The sequence below is a fragment of the Carassius carassius genome, chromosome 32, assembly GCF_963082965.1.
Source record: "Carassius carassius chromosome 32, fCarCar2.1, whole genome shotgun sequence".
In the NCBI taxonomy this organism is placed as follows: domain Eukaryota; kingdom Metazoa; phylum Chordata; class Actinopteri; order Cypriniformes; family Cyprinidae; genus Carassius; species Carassius carassius.
The window spans coordinates 22,405,201-22,423,455 of record NC_081786.1 but is presented as its reverse complement, the minus strand read 5'-3'; the positions used below and the strand labels follow the sequence as shown (position 1 = coordinate 22,423,455).

Here is an 18,255-nt window from a genome sequence, read left to right as displayed (position 1 = left end):
GTAATTAAACAAATAATGCGATGACATTTTGCACACGAAAACTGCATTCAGCATCATATGTAAAGAAATCAGTGCCTCCTCTCTCGCTTCTGTCACGCTCATTCTTGACAACGTCGTTAGTACCAGATGACTTCATACACCTAGATATCGCTTAACTGTAACGTTATCTCAATCAGAGAGGGTTACCATTAGGTTCGGACAGAAATATCAAGCAACAAATAATCCGAAGGATCAACAGTTTGATTAAAGGTTACAATACACAGTCCCACTGGAGCTCGTTCATTAAGGTATGGTCGCATGCTTGGTGTTATAGGAAAACGTCAGCAGACTACCTGTCTGATCGCCTGCTTGCATGAGAAGATTTGCATACATTTCTCCATGGCAGTTTTAGAAGGTATAGAAAAATTAGGAGTCATTAAAATATGGGATGACACGATCGTCGGTTGATTTAAGCATATAAGTAAACCATTGAAACAAATGCATTTGATTTCACCACCACCGAGGTGCATGAATTTGATTTGCTAAAGCTTTAGAGCTAACGGTACTCAATAGCGATTTGGTGGTTATCAGAGGATGGAAATGATCTTGTTTTATTCTGACACACACACACACACACACACACACACACACACACACACACACATACACATATCTATATATATATAGAGAGAGAGAGAGAGATTTTGTCGACCGATATGGGTTTTTCAATGACCATGCCGATATCTAGTGTTGGCCGATATAATATTTATACTGTCCGGAGCAAACCGTCACACATTTACTCCATTAAATATTTACCAGCTTAGGTTCATTTTAAATCAATTTCTGTATAAGAACATACACTAAAGAATGTGCTACAAAAATCGCTTGAGCATTTCCACCAGAGTATTGCCTAGGAAAAAAGACACATAAACACATAAACGTCTCTTTAATTAATACTGAACCCAGGTCTTAAATAATTCATAAATGGAAAGCTACTGTATTATTATTATTATTTATTTATTTTTTTACCTGCAGAGGCTAAACAGCTCTTTGCTAACCAACTCTTGACCAGTTGGTGACAGCTTCACCCATACTGGTATTAATGGAAAATAAAAAACATATTACTCAAAAATTGCAATAAATATTTGCATTATATGAAAATAATGTGCATGGACAAAATTTTTTTAACATTGTATTCAAAATCAATACTAATATTTGTATTATATGCAAATAATGTGGATTGACAAGATAATTGTTTATATATTACTCAAAAATAATATTTGCATTATATATAAACAATATGCATTGACTCGGAATCAGTTATGCAGACACTTTATCACAAAAAACAGATTAATTATACAGCTTGCATGATATATTTGTTTGCTAATGTAGATTAGAAATGTATTTTTTTTTTACATTTTTAATACTACAAAGCTTAATTTAGGTATGCATTATACATTTTTTTTATTGCATTATTACAACTTTATTACATTAAAATACTTGTTTTTTAGAATGTCAAATCCCTTTATATTCTCTATATTTCTGAACAAAGGTCAACCAAAAAGACAAATTTTCCCCTCTTGTATTGTGGTGGGGCTAATCAAAGGTCATCAGCTTTGGCCTGCGTCCCCTGGTTTGGGTATCTCTGCGATATGGTATTTTTGTATCCAAGCACTGGGATGCTAAATATGTAATATTTTTGTTGTTAGGTTATCTGTGTCATGCAGCAGAAAGTGTGCACACGCAACACAGCGCTGTTTGTGAAGAACGGGCAGGTGTGTGGAGCTGGAGCCCCTCCTCAGCATCCTTTCCGCTGCCCTCGATGTGGAGAGCATGAACGTTTCCACAGTCTCTCTTCTCTCAGAGCTCACCTAGAATACAGTCACCCACTCCACACGAAACATGACATCAGCCTCCTGTCCGCCAGGGATCTCTCTAACACAGAGCACATGGAAAGTTGCAAACTCTCCAATACGGACATGCATGAAGTACGTGGCGTCGGCACGAACACTAACTCCACTGCGAGAGGAGAGCACAAGCACTTATTCAGCGCTGACCAAACTCCATCGCAGCAGCCCGCAGAGCAAAAGCTCCCGCCCCCAGAGAGGAGCCTCAGCGTTGGAGCCGGACCCCTCTCGGCTCCTGTGGCATCAGTGGAGAAGAGGCTGGAGGGGATGATGAGGACAGCCAATAGCAGCATGGAGCGACGTCTGCTGCGGCTGAGCTCAGAGCTGGCACAGACAGACACGGCTATCCTGTGTGAGCGCGCTCACTCGCATCACCTGGCCCAGGAGAAACAGGAAGTGCAGGAGCGAGAGCGGGCGCTCAGCAGACAGGTAGACACCGCCGTTCTGGTGATCGCCACACTGAGACAACAGCTCAGCGTCTCAGAGCACGAGCTGGAGAGGAGAGAACAGTGAGTGGAAGATTTAAATGTTTAAAAGTTTGTTGTACATAATCTCCTCCATGCCTTTTGTCATCTGCTGGATAGTTTGTACTTTGTAGCAAGTAATCATACGTATACTTCATTTAGTATAAGTATCAAAATATAAAAATATCACATGTCTTTTTGCTGTGAAAGCTTTACAGATTTTAGGAAAGTAAATGTAAAAATAACTTTTACATTTAAGTTTTAAATTGATTTACTGGACTGAAGCAAGTTAAGTTTTCTTGATTAATTCATACAACAAATCATGTTAAATGTAACAGATGTGATGCATTAGACCATTGAGGAATGTTTATTTAATTATGTCTTTCAATCATCACTCCATTGCATCGAATTATATGTCTCCCTCCACACATATACACAATAAAAACTACAGAGCTTTGATCATAAAGCCAAGCACTAAATACTGTCTCATTAAGACATATTATTGATAGATATAAACTGATATTTATATGTATTGTATGTAAGTTTGTTATACTTTTATAAAGAGTTCATTGATTACAAAACATCAGAATTTCAGCTCACTTTTTGCCCATGTAAATATGAGCAAATCTATTAAATTGCATATTTTTGCTCAGTTTGGACTTCTGAATATTTGTGAGTGTTTTCTTATTCTTCAGTGTCATATTACATGAGCCATATTTTTGTATTTTGTCAGTTCATTAAACTGTTCCATTACAAAAAATAATAATAATTAGATTGTTATTACATATGTCAGGATTAACAGGGTTAAAAGAACAGTACACATTTACTTTATGTCCTCGACAGAACACAACAGGAAATGTTTAATAAACTGTACGAGCTGCTCTGTACACGCTTTGAAAAGTCTCCTTTTGTGTTCCAGTGGTGAGAGAAATTGAAAGTTATAAGGTTGGAACATGAGGGGGAGTGTATTATGATGAAATGGCGATGAAGAAACAAGGAAACATTTATGACTGTTTAGGGGAAAATAATAACCTTTTTCTTAATTTCAGGGAAGTTGTGACCATCCAGAGGTTTCTGGAAGCAGCGGCGCAGCACGAGATGTGCGGGAAGGTTCGTCTGCGTCGGTTCATCGAGGGCCTCTTGCGGAGGATTTCTCTGGCTGAGAGACTCCTGGAATATTATCAGAGCGTCCCTCACAGGCATTATTGCACGGCTCACTCTGTATGTCACCAACATTTCCATAAAAATAAAAATGTGTATCTCATACCTTAAAGCTGCAATTCGTAACTTTTTTTGTGTCCAAAATTGACAAATTTCTAGAATAAGCGAGAACATCATTAATCTGTTTTCCAAACAGTGTATTTGGCTTATCCTGAATCACTACGGTAGCCTACACCTATAATAAGTGTTTATATTCGGACTATTTTTAGACTGGTTCGGGTAGGTGTCGCTGTGGAGTATCCCAGTACCTGCGTGATTCATCATAGACATAAACAGAGAGAAGTAGATCCGGCAGCGATGTTCTTCCACAAGACGCACGCAGATCTGTTTATTAACCGCTAAAGCGCCTGAAGTTACAGACTGCAGCTTTTATAACATTTATATATATATATATATATATATTTTTATGGTTTTCTAACAACCCCCACCCGTCATTTATTTAATTATTTAATTTGTTTTTAAAATATAATTAATTTTTGAATATTAAGTTTTCTTTAGGTTATTCCATTTGTCCTAAACAAAATGCATTCTCATAAAAAGGTCAAATCTGATAATTAAAAAAAACAATTTTAATGACATTTTATAAATATTTAAAAAAATTTAATTAATAATAAAACAAAGTCCATGCCTATATTTAAAATTTTTTTTACCTTTTTTTTTTTTTTTTTTTTACAATCTCCAAAGTTACACCACCATTTTTCACTTCAGAACCTCCAAAAATGATAGATGGCTTATATTTCAGAAATAATAATAAAAAAAGCATTTTCATATGCATGTTTATATGAATTGCATTTTCAGTGTATTTTTAAATGAGGAAGAGTGTCAAGTCATTGAGCCATGTACTGATGCAAAAAAGGAAATTCAATAATGAATCGCCTGATATGACCCACTTGTATGATTTTCCAGGATTGCAATAATTACCTTCTATTTCAGAAATATGTCAGTCCTCCATGCATTTCTCTAATTTGTCATTATTTCAGGTGCCTCTGCCATCAGAGCTCGGTCCACATAGAATAACACAAAACAGGTATTGCATTACTGGTTTTACTTTGAGAAGCAAATTCACATTACCCCAGCTATGAGTGATTCATGTAACCCTTTAACCTCTAGTTTCCTATACTTCACAACCAGCAGAACATTTTCAGAGCACTTCTATATAAATCATGTCCTTTGGCTTGTAGTAGAAAGATGTCCCCTCGAAGTAATTCATGAGATCCTATCAAGACAGTAGAAGATCATGTTCCCCTGCCATAAATAATGATTACCCTTCTTTTCCATTTCATCAGTCTTAAATATTGAAAACACTTCATATGTGCACTGGGTGATGATAACTGTCTTATTTTGCTGTTCTTCGTCATCAGGTCTTCAGGAGATCATCTTGAGCAGGACGAAGAGCAGCAGTTACCCGGTCAGTCTGGATGGGGTCTGTCGAAAGGTGCTTCTGGGAGACTGGGTTACGACAGCTGGTCCCAGAGGAGGAGGTCAGATGGGTACGAGGTTTAGGGACAGAGGCGGAGCTCAGCAATGACTGTACATGCAAATAACACTATTTCAAATATTACTGAATTATGTTGAATCTATTAATAATTATACAGTGGAGTCAAAAGTCTGAAACCAGATTGAAATTCATATTTATTTTTCTGGTAATTACAATAAGGTAGGTAGTGTTTTATGATTATTATTATTATTATTTATGTAGCACATACTTGTTTTTGTTTTTTTAACAAGGATTCATTAAATTTGATGAAAAGTGACGGTAAAGACATTTCTAACAATTAAAACGATTTAAAGTAATGATAACTTGCAGTTGAGGAGGTGAGTCAGATGTTGATTTAGTTTTCTTTACTGCTGCAGTCTGCCTGTATCTTTGTTTTTACGTGCAAAAATCATTTCAGGTTGCCAAAAGCTAAGAAATGTTGATATTCATGTTACATTTTCACTAGAAGCAGACTTTTGGACACCACTGTATGTAAATATGAGTTTTACAAAAGCCGATAACAAGGTAGGTGCTGTTGTGTATTTTTAACAGTGGTGCTACATTTTAATGGATGAATATACATTTCCTTGCTCATGTTAGCCAGCCTCGTTAGAAGTGTTTAAGTGTTTAAATTTAAGTGTTCTTAAATTAATTGCCAAGAAGTTTGATTATAGGTCCTTTTTGCCATGCAATAGCACTTATGGTCTTTGGCTGAACTGTGAAATTATTTCGCACTTTCATTTAAAGAGATAGTTTACCCAAAAATGACAATTCTGTCATCATTTACTCACCATAGTGCCCTGTGAAGATATTTTGAGAAATTTCATTTTTGGGGTAAGCTATCCCTTAAAATAATAATTATTACAAGTATTTAAGTCCTTAAGTTGCATCTAGTACTGAAATCAAATGAATATTTAGTATAAAACTGGACAGCTTCTGGCTGTTCTGGCTTTACCGTTCTTTTTAAAAGCTAAAGGAAAGTCACAATTCATTTTTGAGGCATTCGGTAGCATGTTACAGATACCTAGGGTGACCATATGCACCGTTCATACGGGACACGTCCCGGCCAGGATTTTAATAATGCCTAAGACATCCAGAGCAGTTTGACCAATAACATGCAGGTATTGTACGTAATCGACCAATCGTGGGGCTGCGTGTGAGAAGGTGAGATCTAGAGGGAACGATCAAAGCGATGCAAATATGCGCATGTGTTTGTTCGTTCGTTCGATTGATTTGAAGCGTCACTGCGCACAAATCCAAAAAAACAAAGTGCCACAACGCTTCATGTCAAACGAACGAACAAACACATGTAAGTGATTCGAAAGCATAAGGAGCCGTCTGCTCTGCTCATATAGCTCTCATGAATGTTACACAACGATCAACCTGCACAGTGCAAATAGCCAAAACCTGGATATTTTAGGCAGTATTAAAATCCTGGCTGGGACGTGTCCCGTATGAATGGCCACCCTACAGATACCATAAAGCTTAACTTGTACAAAAAACTGAACATTTTAATTCCCAGGCAGTTCATTCTCGGCTCTATACAACTGGACCAGTAGCACTTAATCTCATCCTGGGCAAAACTGTGAAATAACAATTCAGACAATAGTGGCATACTACCAAAGTCCATTAAAGGAGACTAAATTTTTACCTCATAAAAAAGTTGTGTTCACATTGACGTTTCAGTGCATGTCTCTTTAAATAATAATGGGCTACTCCACCCCTCTCCAATATATCCGTATGTGTCCCTAGACCACAAAACCTTAAGTCTTAAGTGTACATTTTGGGAAATTGAGATTTATACATCACCTGAACACTGAATAAAGCTGAAAAAGCTTTTGATTGATGTATGGTTTATTAGGATCGGACAATATTTGGCCGAGACACAACTATTTGAAATTCAAAAAAATCTAAATATTGAGAAAATTGCATTTAAAGTTGTCCAAATTAATTTCTTAGCCATGCATGCAACAGGGTAGTGCTTTTGGTATTGTTAATAGGTATAACCTTTATTTGACTTTAACTTCACAACACTTCGACTTCACGGTATTCAAAATCAGTGTTTTTTAAATATTAGCATGTATTTTTAGCGAGACGCAGAGTAGATCTCATTCACCACACCTTAGTCTTGATGAGAACCCAGTCAGTTTTAGGGGGAAAAAATTAACTTACATTTGAGCTAAGGCTACTTGTTTTGTTCAGTTTAAGCTCTGAATTGAAGCTCTGAAAGTTGCATGTGACCAGCTAAATACGACCTCTTGGCTTCACGTGTGAGACTTTTACCTTTTTAGAACAAATGTGTACATACAAAAAGCCCAGCAGAAATACCAAAATGGCACTTGGACTTTGAGTTCAGAAGACGAAAGTATAAAAACGCCGAGTTGTAATTCTTGTTTTAAACTCTGCTCGTGCTGTTTTGTTCATCCACTCCATTGTGTGCTCAGTTCTGACACTGTGATTGGAATCTGATTTTGTGGTCTCTTCATGTTTCTGTGTCTCTCGTTTAAGTTGTGTTCAGTCTGAAAGAGATCTAAAGTACTGTAGTGCTGTGTGAGCATGAGGTAGTTCACATCCATCAGTGTTTTATTGTGAGTGAGCATGCTATAATGCTTTAAACCAGTGGCTTGTGCAATATGTGACAGTATTTTCATGATTTTCAAACGCTACTGTACAGAAGAAATCTGAAAGACATATTAGGCTCAAACAAGGGCTCAACCTACTTCACACGTGATTTTATTTATGTATCTGTTTATTTATTAATAATTGAATCTGAGACAGTGTTCCTATGTACTTCATTGTTACGTTAAAATAAATATCAGCTGTTGAATCATAAAAATAGGTATAATGATGCTTTTCTAAAACGAATAGTTCTGTGAACTAGGTTGGTCCCTGGAAATGTAGATGTGCCATTATAGATGTGACAATCAGAAGCAGAACAAAGCTAAATAGCTTAAAGGTCTTTTGTTCTATTGTTTGCTGTTTCTTTTGAAAGTATGGATATGTTGTTCCATGTTGTCTTCTGTTCAAAAATATTGAATTTGTGTTTTCTAGACTTATTTATTTGAATGTTTGTGCCTTTCGTCTGCATTACACTTGTGATACTGTGAGATCTGAAGTCTCACGCGATCCTTGCTGCTGTATGTGATATTCTGAATAATAGAAATGAGATTAGCTTTCATCATTAAAGATTGATTTGTTAATGCTATTCCTGTTTTTCATCTCTGCAGCATTATTAAAATCTGAATGGTCTTTTATTTTGATCAGATCAACTTTTGACTGTGTTTGACTGTGTTCAGATCAGATCAACTTTTGACTAAGTTTGACTGTGTTTCTTTCCATATGATGTTTTAGATTTATAATAGATTTTTAACTCGTACTCAAATTTGGACTTTCCTTAATTAGATGAGATTTTACATTCATGTTCACATGTCTTCAGTTTTTTTTTTTTTTAATACTGCAATGCAAAGGATGAACACCAGAGGGTATCCTTGATTTGACTGTTCATGCAAGCTCAGAGTGCAATTGTGAGTATTTGAATTGTTAACAATTTTTATTTACCTTTTTTAAAAAGAAATTTTTATAGTGAAATTGTGTCCTATTTTCCAAGTCTTCTTTAAGTGACAACTTTCTGAGGAACCGAATGATTTTTGTCACAACAAACCCAAGTCGCTTTCACCAGAAGAAAGAAAATCGACTTTTTTTGAAATGATGTCATTTTGGTGTGAAATATTTCTTTGAGTAAGACTTTGTTCAGAGAATGCTTCAGAGATTTGTCGAGGAGAAGAGCTTTGGGGCCATTAATGCTCAGAGAGTTTGGCTGCGTTTCAGGGAAAATAAACCTCCCGAATGAAAACACACATTAACCAGACTGCATAGATCTGTGGTCAAAGGGCGAAGACCTCTCTGCTACAAACAAAGATATCCTCTAGGAACAGGCCAGAGAGTGAAAAAAGTGTCGATCTTGTAATAAATAGCTGTGGTGGTTCTAGCTGAAATAAGAAGATGGTGCATGTTAGCGTTTCTTTTCTGCGTGTTCTTGTAGAATCACTTGGTGGCGTTTTTGATTGGTTGGCTCTGATTGTCATCTTTGTGAGCATATTAAGGGCTCTAATGGCTGCAGTCATTACATTTAGAAAGCTGAGGACATGACCTCTCTGATTTACATTATTCAGAAGGTTTTTCGTCTAACGGAGGCCATTCATGACCCTTTCGGCCTGACATGGAGTACAACTTGTGGATATGTTCTTGTGTTCAATACTCTAATCAGAAGCCTATATGGGTCAAAGATGTTATATATAGATTTTTTGGTTTAAACAGGACAATTTCTAATGTACTAAATCATAATAAAGTACATTTAACATTTTTGAGGAAACCTTGATTTAGATTTTTTTTTTGATCATTTAATGAATGCAAAGTGCAAAAGAAGAGCATTTATTTGAAATACTAATATTTTGTAAATGTATAAATGTCTTTACTGTCCTCTTATTGTAATATTTTATTGTTTCATGAGTTTGAAAGAAACCAGTCTAAACTAATCTAATCACATTGGGAATCACAGCTCTTGTGGTCATTTCTAAAAAAAAAATAAAAAAATTGCAAAAGTTCCCTGCCAAGTCAGTAAACTTCTTTCTGCGAGTCCTCTGTTTGTTTGAGTTGGCTATGAAGAAAGTTTACAAGCCACATTATTAGAAAGGAGACAGAAAAAGTGAATAAGCAGACCAATATTATTAGAAAGCACACTTGTTTCTCTATCTAATAGTGTTTTTCAGTCATATACGCGTCATAACATAATGCGGACTGGAGAGTGTGTGCATTTATTAATGTCTGGTGTGAATTCGGATGACATGGTGGAGCGTCCTTGTGATGTCATCTGAAGTGTTTCTTTACAGTCATATTGTGATTCACACACACACACACACACACACACACACACACACAGTGTGTATGTGGTTTTCCGAGCTCAGAGGACTGGAGTAGGCGGGAGTGTTGCATCCTGTTACATAGCTTTAGCTTTTTATAGATGCTCTGTTTTTATGCCAACAAATGATTAGGCCAAGTATGCAGGAATAACATGACCACAGATGACTAAACTGTCCACATGTCTCTTTATCTATAAATATATATTGTTAAACAATGTCATGCAAACATGTTTGTGAGTCATGATTGATTAAGCAACAGACAGCGTGTCAACAGTCTGCTTCTGCACTGATAATGAGATTACTGGTTCGTCAATTTATAACGCAGTCCATCATTTCATTCATTTCTTGCCCGTAATTTCGAATGTGATTCATGTAACAAATGAAACAGCTCACCTTTTGCGGTCACATTTCCATAGACTGCTTAGTGACAGTGTTTGTAAGCGGTTCAGGGATATTTCTGCATAATTAACTTAAGTGGCACCTTTATTAAATGCATATGTGAATACAGTAGGTCTCCCTTTGTCAGCCCTAATGGAAAAAAAACCCCAGACACAATCACAGAATCTGTAATGGTTTTAATAGAAACTGTGATGGTCTCTGTGGGTTTCTGATAATTGGTCGCCTCGTTAAAACCAGTAAATCCTAATGGAATATGTCCCAAAACACACTACAGAAACCATTTTTTATGGTTTTAATGATTAGAAGTTGATGGTTTGTAATGGTATTTGTAGTTGAAACGTGATGGTTTCCAATAGTTTTTTTTTGTTTTCATCATGGAAGGAGTTTATAACTGCAATATAGGGATTTTTCACTCTGTAGATCATCATTTACTCACCCTCATGTTGTTTCAAAGTTTAAAGACTTTCTTTCTTCTGTGGAAAATAAAAGGAGATATTTTGAAGAATGTTGGCAACCAAACATAACTGGAGTCCAGTCCATTGTTTTTTATATGTCATACCTTTCAATTTTAATTTTCCGTGCTCTAATGTTTGGGCCAGAAAGAAAAAGGCACAGGTCGTTTAGCCTAGCCTGTTAAAGTGGGTGAAACCTTAATGTATTTTGTGAAATAAAAACTCTGTGCTTGTACCGTCTTTCTTAAAAATAAATACAACCTGGTTTGATAGCTATTTTATGTTTAATGCGATGGTATTTAAAGTTGTATACATCCAAATCAATTTTTTTTTGTGGTGACAAATCGTCCATGACCCCTTTTCTCTTCAGTCTAACACTTAGCACAGCATTTTCAGAGTATTGCTTGTCTGAGTGGCGGTGAAAGATTGAAGTGTCGTTGCCCCCCGAAGAGAAATGTTTTGGGAGTTGTAGTCACCGGCTAACTTGTAATATCTCATGCAACGTCCGTATATGAACTTAATAAGATATTTTTATTCGTGATAGACGAGTTTGCTTAATGCTTACAAATGTTAAAGTGCGAGTTCTGGCATCATTCGTTTTGTAGTTTCACTCAAGTCTCACAATAACGTAAAAACTACACTTCCCATAATTCTCTGCATGACGTATAACAATATTGACATAGCGTACGTGTGAATCAGTTGCCTGTATATGGAGTAGTTATGGCCAGGAATTACTTGATCTAAACGCTTTTCCCAAGGCTGCGCTTAAGCTTTTACGCATGGTGTCGATTTTGATGGCTTAAATAAGAAAGTAATCTCTAAAAACGGGACTTGCACTTGCTGTCGCAGAAGGAGCAAGGCGCGTGAAGTTGAAAGTCAAGTTGACGCCGGACTCTTGCGCGTTATGATGCCACGAGACAACATGACTTCCACGGTCCAGAAGATCGCCAGACAGGCCCTCGCGACATTCCGCCACCCCTCGCTCGTGGGAGAACACAACAAAGCGTTTTTGGAGAATGTGAGCAAGCTGAAAAGCCTCATGGCGGAGACCAGAGCTTCGGATTTGAAGATTGTTCCCCGGACCATGGAGAGCGCCCCGGTGCCGTCACCGCGCGTGGCGCCTCCCGTCACATACATGCACATCTACGAGACCGACACGTTCAGCATGGGGGTGTTTTTACTAAAAACGGGCGCTTCCATACCGCTGCACGATCATCCGGGAATGTACGGCATGCTGAAAGTGATTTACGGCAAGGTGCGGATCAGCTGTTTCGACGTGTTGGATAAACCTCGAGACGGTGCCAGCGGCGCGCACTTCAGCCCTCCGCTCGTGCCCTTCCAGAGCAGCTCTCTTCGGCCCTCGGTGCTCAGGTCGGTCGGGGAATACACGGAGGAGAACGGCCCGTGTGTGCTCTCACCCCAAAAGGACAATATCCACCAGATAGACGCTGTTGACGGACCCACGGCTTTCCTGGACATCTTATCACCGCCATATGATCCGGATGAAGGGAGAGACTGCCATTATTATAAAGTTTTGCATGCTCATTCAGAGGCTGCAGACAGAGAGAGTGAAGCCCAAGAACCGGATGACCTGTGGCTGATGGAGATCCCACAGCCGAGTGAATTCTGGTGTGGTGGGGAACCTTTCCCGGGGCCTAAAGTGTCCCTATGATGGATCTGACTTTTTAAACTGGGTTCAGCCTTAATCAAGAGATTCTGTGTTCTTTTCGTTACATGACAGACTGGCTACCGTATCAAGAGGACAGCTGTTTTAATTGAAATACCTAGGCACTTATCAGAGCTGCTGTCTAACTTTAAATGTCCTTTGGCTATATTTGTCCATACATTTCCAGTTTGTTGCATGCAAACTGTGTTCTGATTTTGTGTGACAGGTTTGACAAAAGAACTAGTCTCTGTTCTCTCTCTGTTGCCGGGATCCACTTTTGTATAGCATGTTATAAATATTTAAATATTTGCAGCAGATGTGAGATTTGGTTTAACAAAGGCGTTAAAGCCTATCAGAGTATGAATCTGCTCATCTTGTTTTCATTGCTATTTTATGTTAATAATGCATTAAGCGATCAGAACACTGAAATGTTTAGCAACAGGCTTGACAACACTCACTTGACAAATTGGCATATGCAACACTGGATACTTATTTGAACACTCCTGGTTATTATGACAGTAAAGCACTTAGCCAGGACGACAAGTTAACTAATGGAAATTAATAAGACAATATGAACTGAAGAATGTGATGTGAACTTTGCATAAAAAATTAAAAGTTTTGTTTTTCCTCAGACAGACTTTGGCTGATATATAATGCAATTGAAACTGGTCTTGTTAATTATTTAAATACATTTTACATTCTTAACAGCCAACATGCACTACAGTTCAAAGGTCTCTTATACTCACCAAGGCTCCTTTTTTTTAAAAAAATACTAGAATTTCCAGTAATAGTTTTCTGTTGTAACATATTTTAAAATGTAATTTATTCCAGTGATAGCAAAGCTAAATTGTACCCATTCTCCAGAATCACGTGATCCTTCATAAATCATGCTAATATGCTGATTTGGGGCTCATACACACGTCTTATAATTATCAATGCTTCATAATATTTTTGCTGAATATAGCCTTACCATAATATATTCAGTTCAAAAGAACAGCATTTATTTGAAATGTAAACATTTTGTAACATTACAAATCTCATTACTGCCAATGTAATGCTACCTTGCTGAATAAAACTCAATTTCTTTCTAAAAGAATCATGTTAAAATACTTGCAACCTGCCTTTAGTTTATTAAAGTGCGACCTCTAGTGTTATAACGTCGTAATGCCAGCATCCCTTCCACTGATTCTCAAAAGAATACACCTTGTTTATTATAATAATTTTATTCAGACACAACGATAATAATGCCAATAAAAAAGACTCACTGTAAACACTATATTTATAACAACTGCAATTTGCACCACATGAAATATTCTCTGGTAAAGACGTAGTCTAGGTACTACAACAGACCACATTCAACACTTAAATTATAAGCTGCCTTCGTATATTTGTGCGTGCGCACACACAAAAAGAGTTCCAGGTTTAAATGGGACAACGACTGGCTCTCGCAGCAGTCGGAGCGGGTTACACTGGTGTTCACGTCGGTGTTCCGCCGGCACTCGAGCTGTGGGGAGGCGCGGAGCCACTTTTATCTGTCCGTCTCTGGTGGATTTTCGTGTGCCTCCGTCGCTCGTCGCTCCTGGCGAACTTCCTTCCGCAGAAGTCACAGGAGAAGGGCTTCTCTCCGGTGTGTGTGCGTATGTGCGTCGTGAGGTGGTCGCTGCGGCTGAAGCTGCGCATGCAAATGCGGCACTGGAACGGCTTGTGGCCGGTGTGGATGCGCACGTGGCGCGTCAGCTCGTCCGTGCGCGAGAACCTCCGGTCGCATCCCTCCGCGGGACAGGGGTACGGCCGCTCGTGGACCGGCGTCTTGCACGGTCGGTTCGGGTACTTCCGTGGCCGCAGAATCGGCCTGAGTGGGACGCTTTGCGGATTGGTGCAATCCACAGGCGGCCTCGGCCCCTCAACCGGACACGCCAGAGTAAAGTTTCTGATGGTGTTCAAGGGAGTCAGAGGCGGAGGCACTCTGATAGACTCCAGAGCGCACGAAAATGGCTTGATGTCCTGAAACACAGCCATGTTGTCCCTTTGGCTGCTGCTGGTCTGATAAAAGCCCCCATATTCTGGAATGATGGAGAAAAGCGTCCCGTCTATAGATGGCTTTGGGGTGGAGTAGGACGGAGTTGTGTAAGTTATGGGGCACGTGGTGGTCGATAGGTAAGCCGAGGGGTCCTGGTAACCATCGGCGCTGCAGGTGTAAGGGGGCGGGGCTGTGTACATGTGCTCCATGTTGGCAAGGGTTTGAGCTATTTTGGAGCAGTCTGGGTCTGAGGGGGAGCCCGTGGAGAATGATCCCGGGGAAGGCGGCCTGTCTTGCACTCCTGCGCTGACAAAGTTGATTATTCCCTCCTGATTCCAGCTTCCTTGCGCGTCGATGGAGATCCTCCCTGTATAGGCGACAGGCGCGCTGTGCGGAGAAATACTGCTCGGGTCTGTCAGCTCAAGACCCCGCTGATCCACGCCGAAGCCCTCGGTGCTCAAGCCACCTGTAGGAGCGAAAACAATTTCTATTGAGCAAGTCCCTCTTATTGCGTGCGTTTCCATCAAATTACGCATTCGGCAGTAAGCTATTTGTTTTCAAAGTAGCTGGCAAAATATAGGCTATGCGGGTATCTCTTGATATTCTGGTTGGACCAAATATATCGCAGTAAAATAGTCTGTTTTTTTGTCTCTAATACTGAATTTTCTTCCACTAAGTGAATCGGAGAGGAGATATAAACAGCATATTCAGAGTTTTATACAAAGATTATAGCCTTATGAAAACCTTTTTGCTCCAATGTGAGTTGTTTTTAAAGTCAGCTTGTGTATAGACACGTGCCTTAAAGTTTTGGCTACAAAAATACTGAATATTTCCTCATAGCCTATAAGTAGCTATTGGATTTTACTGTTGAATAAAAAAAACCAGTTAATTGAACAAACGTTCAGTTTGCGACAACGTGCCCCTATATAAAACAGATTATCATAGGCTAGGCTTTTTACCGCAATACATAGCCTACACAATACAACATGAACACATGCAATTAATAAGAACAACGAAAAAGTAAAAAGTAGAAATTAATAAATTGTGCAAATGTACAAAAAGCATAGCCTATGCATTGAGAGGACAACGGTTCAGGCTCTCATTTGTTTACTCTACAACTATTCCATGTGATGATGGAGACTATGAAAATATTCCAATTCAATAAAGTTTTAAACTTGGTGTCTGATAAACAAGCAACCAAAAATAAGCAAACCAGCACAGGACAAACGGGTATTTTTGTTAAACTCAAAAACTTACGGTTAGCATTTTATTTTCGCAAGCATCCTAATATTGTCTTACCTCCCGACGCCTCGCTGAACTGGTCCGAGCGTGACGCGGGGGACGCATCCAGACAGAGTCCGTGTGATGAAGGCAGACAGCGCATCAGATCACTCAGAGACGCGCTCAGTTTATCCCTGCTAGTTGTCGCTGTCATTTCGATTTTGATCGTTTTTTTTTTTAAAGAAGTTGATTTTATGTAGTTGTTCTCAGAGCTTTAATGATCTAGGTGATGTGTTGTAAATATGTTCACTTCGGTGTAGTCATCATAAACGCGCGCACCGGCTCACCAGCTCCTTCATTTGTGCCGCCGCGATAAGTGAAACTTTGTGTCGTAGAACGCATTTAAGAAGAGCCTGTCAATGCCCCGTGACGTCACTGACCATACAAGGACAGAACAGGACAAAAAAAAAAAACCGGGTTGGGCTTTTGTGTGTGTGTGTGTGTGTGTGTGTGTGACGACACGAGCGCTCTTTTTAGACAGATCTCTGACTTTTTTTCTACAACTTTAATTTGTTGTGCATATATTGATAATACGTCGACGTATATCTGTGGTCTGTGAAACAGTTAGATGGCTTTTCATATTTATTGACTTTTTGCTGTATGTTATTATCAGGAATTCCGGTTAGGGCGCATCCCATAAATGGATATCATCCGGTAATCTCAAACACGCCCTTTTTGACTTATATGGGACGCATCCGGGAAACTCGACACGGAAAATAACGAGCCACGCCGAGTTCACGTCCCACAGAGGAACCGTAATAAAACTCAATCCAGGAAACTGATATCTGAATATGTTGGAAAGTTATTCTAGTTTCTAGAGAGTTAAGGAAACAGATTTATTATATATAGACTACAGAACGGGGGTTTTCCCTTGGTAACAAGATCATTGCGATTAAACATCTTGATTACTAAAAAAAGACTTTAGCTAAGCATTTCTAGCTAGCATTTCTATTCACTTTAAAACAATGAAGTGTAAAACTCAAAATACAGGTAAATTAACAAAAACATTTTTTTTAAATAAAATAAAATGTTTAATATATATATATATATATATATACTGATAATTACAGAGTGTATCTTGTAGGAGTTGCAAACAATTTTAATTGTAATATTTAACTAGGCCTGTATTTTTGAAGCTTTCGGACATCTCAAAGTAGATTTAGAAACTGTCACAGTAGATAAGAAATATGTTAACTAATGCAGGCACTATTAGTTTCCATTTGTTTAAAAATATTGCATATTATATATTTAGCATGGTTATAATTTAGCCCTCTGTCATAAGGTCTTATTCTCCTTGTTCTCGCTCATCATGACTGACACATGTAAGGCCGTCCTCGGCTCTTCATCATCTCTCTCGTCACTTGTTGTTCTTCTATTTTCATCCATGGCAGCATGAGCAACAGAGCGTGTGCTGGATGTGCGACTGAGGCCTAATTCATAGCCACCCACACTCTGGAACAGCCCCTTCTCCATGGAGTCCTAGCGAAAGTGGAGCCTCTCTGAATAGATCTGCGTTACTTGTGTACTGACTCCCCCAGCCCTGCTCCCATTCACACTCGCCCACACACACACACACACACACACACACACACACACACACACACACACACACACACACACGCACACACACACACGCAGCACTGCATCTGACTGAGCTCCTGCACGCCAGGAGCACACATTACAGTCCATGCAAACTCTTCAGATATATATACAGATCACAGATGGAGTCAATATGAAAGATTCAACTATAAGCGCTCTATCTATCTATCTATCTATCTATCTATCTATCTATCTATCTATCTATCTATCTATCTATCTATCTATCTATCTATCTATCTATCTATCTATCTATCTATCTACCTATATTCTATCTATCTATCTATCTACCTATATTCTATCTATCTATCTATCTATCTATCTATCTATCTATCTATCTATCTATCTATCTATCTATCTATCTATCTATCTATCTATCTATCTATCTATCTATCTATCTATCTATCTATCTATCTATCTATCTATCTACCTATATTCTATCTATCTATCTACCTATATTCTATCTATCTATCTATCTATCTATCTATCTATCTATCTATCTATCTATCTATCTATCTATCTATCTATCTATCTATCTATCTATCTATCTATCTATCTATCTATCTATCTATCTATCTATCTATCTATATTCTATCTATCTATCTATCTATCTACCTATATTCTATCTATCTATCTATCTATCTATCTATCTACCTATATTCTATCTATCTATCTATCTACCGATATTCTATCTATCTATCTATCTATCTATCTATCTATCTATCTATCTATCTATCTATCTATCTATCTATCTATCTATCTATCTATCTATCTATCTATCTATCTATCTATCTATCTATCTATCTATCTATCTATCTATCTACCTATATTCTATCTATCTATCTATCTATCTATCTATCTATCTATCTATCTA

General features: G+C 38.3%; 3 protein-coding genes across 4 annotated transcripts; 2 read left to right on the top strand and 1 right to left on the bottom strand.

The window, feature by feature from the left end:
- The first annotated feature begins 30 nt into the window (after positions 1–30).
- Positions 31–5,559, top strand: znf365 (zinc finger protein 365). Of its 2 annotated transcripts, XM_059521097.1 has the most exons (6): positions 31–287; positions 1,689–2,395; positions 3,400–3,571; positions 4,552–4,598; positions 4,933–5,214; positions 5,408–5,559. In XM_059521097.1, the coding sequence occupies exons 2-5, from the start codon at positions 1,701–1,703 to the stop codon at positions 5,072–5,074; spliced, it is 1,056 nt and encodes a 351-aa protein (XP_059377080.1). In that variant the 5' UTR covers positions 31–287; positions 1,689–1,700; the 3' UTR covers positions 5,075–5,214; positions 5,408–5,559. The 2 variants fall into 2 exon arrangements, with proteins under 2 accessions (XP_059377080.1, XP_059377081.1); XM_059521098.1 differs by lacking the exons at positions 4,552–4,598; positions 5,408–5,559 and having other exon boundaries at positions 4,933–5,088.
- Positions 5,560–11,588: 6,029 nt separating this feature from the next.
- LOC132112999 (2-aminoethanethiol dioxygenase-like) lies at positions 11,589–13,152 on the top strand. The gene has a single exon (XM_059520778.1). It carries the CDS (start codon positions 11,723–11,725, stop codon positions 12,488–12,490), a length of 768 nt encoding a protein of 255 aa, XP_059376761.1. The 5' UTR covers positions 11,589–11,722; the 3' UTR covers positions 12,491–13,152.
- A 518-nt stretch (positions 13,153–13,670) lies between these two features.
- Positions 13,671–16,087, bottom strand: egr2a (early growth response 2a). Its single transcript, XM_059520779.1, has 2 exons — positions 15,804–16,087; positions 13,671–14,970 (listed from the first exon to the last, which is right to left on the bottom strand). Exons 1-2 carry the CDS (start codon positions 15,937–15,939, stop codon positions 13,961–13,963), a joined length of 1,146 nt encoding a protein of 381 aa, XP_059376762.1. The 5' UTR covers positions 15,940–16,087; the 3' UTR covers positions 13,671–13,960.
- Between the last annotated feature and the right edge of the window lie 2,168 nt (positions 16,088–18,255).

Bases quoted from the DNA above. Each gene is read 5' to 3' on its own strand.
- znf365 (XM_059521097.1), top strand. From the start codon at position 1,701: ATGCAGCAGAAAGTGTGCACACGCAACACAGCGCTGTTTGTGAAGAAC. The intron at 3,572-4,551 runs GTATGTCACCAA...TCATTATTTCAG, and splicing joins ATTATTGCACGGCTCACTCT to GTGCCTCTGCCATCAGAGCT. The intron at 4,599-4,932 runs GTATTGCATTAC...CTTCGTCATCAG, and splicing joins CATAGAATAACACAAAACAG to GTCTTCAGGAGATCATCTTG.
- LOC132112999 (XM_059520778.1), top strand. From the start codon at position 11,723: ATGATGCCACGAGACAACATGACTTCCACGGTCCAGAAGATCGCCAGA.
- egr2a (XM_059520779.1), bottom strand. From the start codon at position 15,939: ATGACAGCGACAACTAGCAGGGATAAACTGAGCGCGTCTCTGAGTGAT. The intron at 14,971-15,803 runs GTAAGACAATAT...TCGCTCCTACAG, and splicing joins GTTCAGCGAGGCGTCGGGAG to GTGGCTTGAGCACCGAGGGC.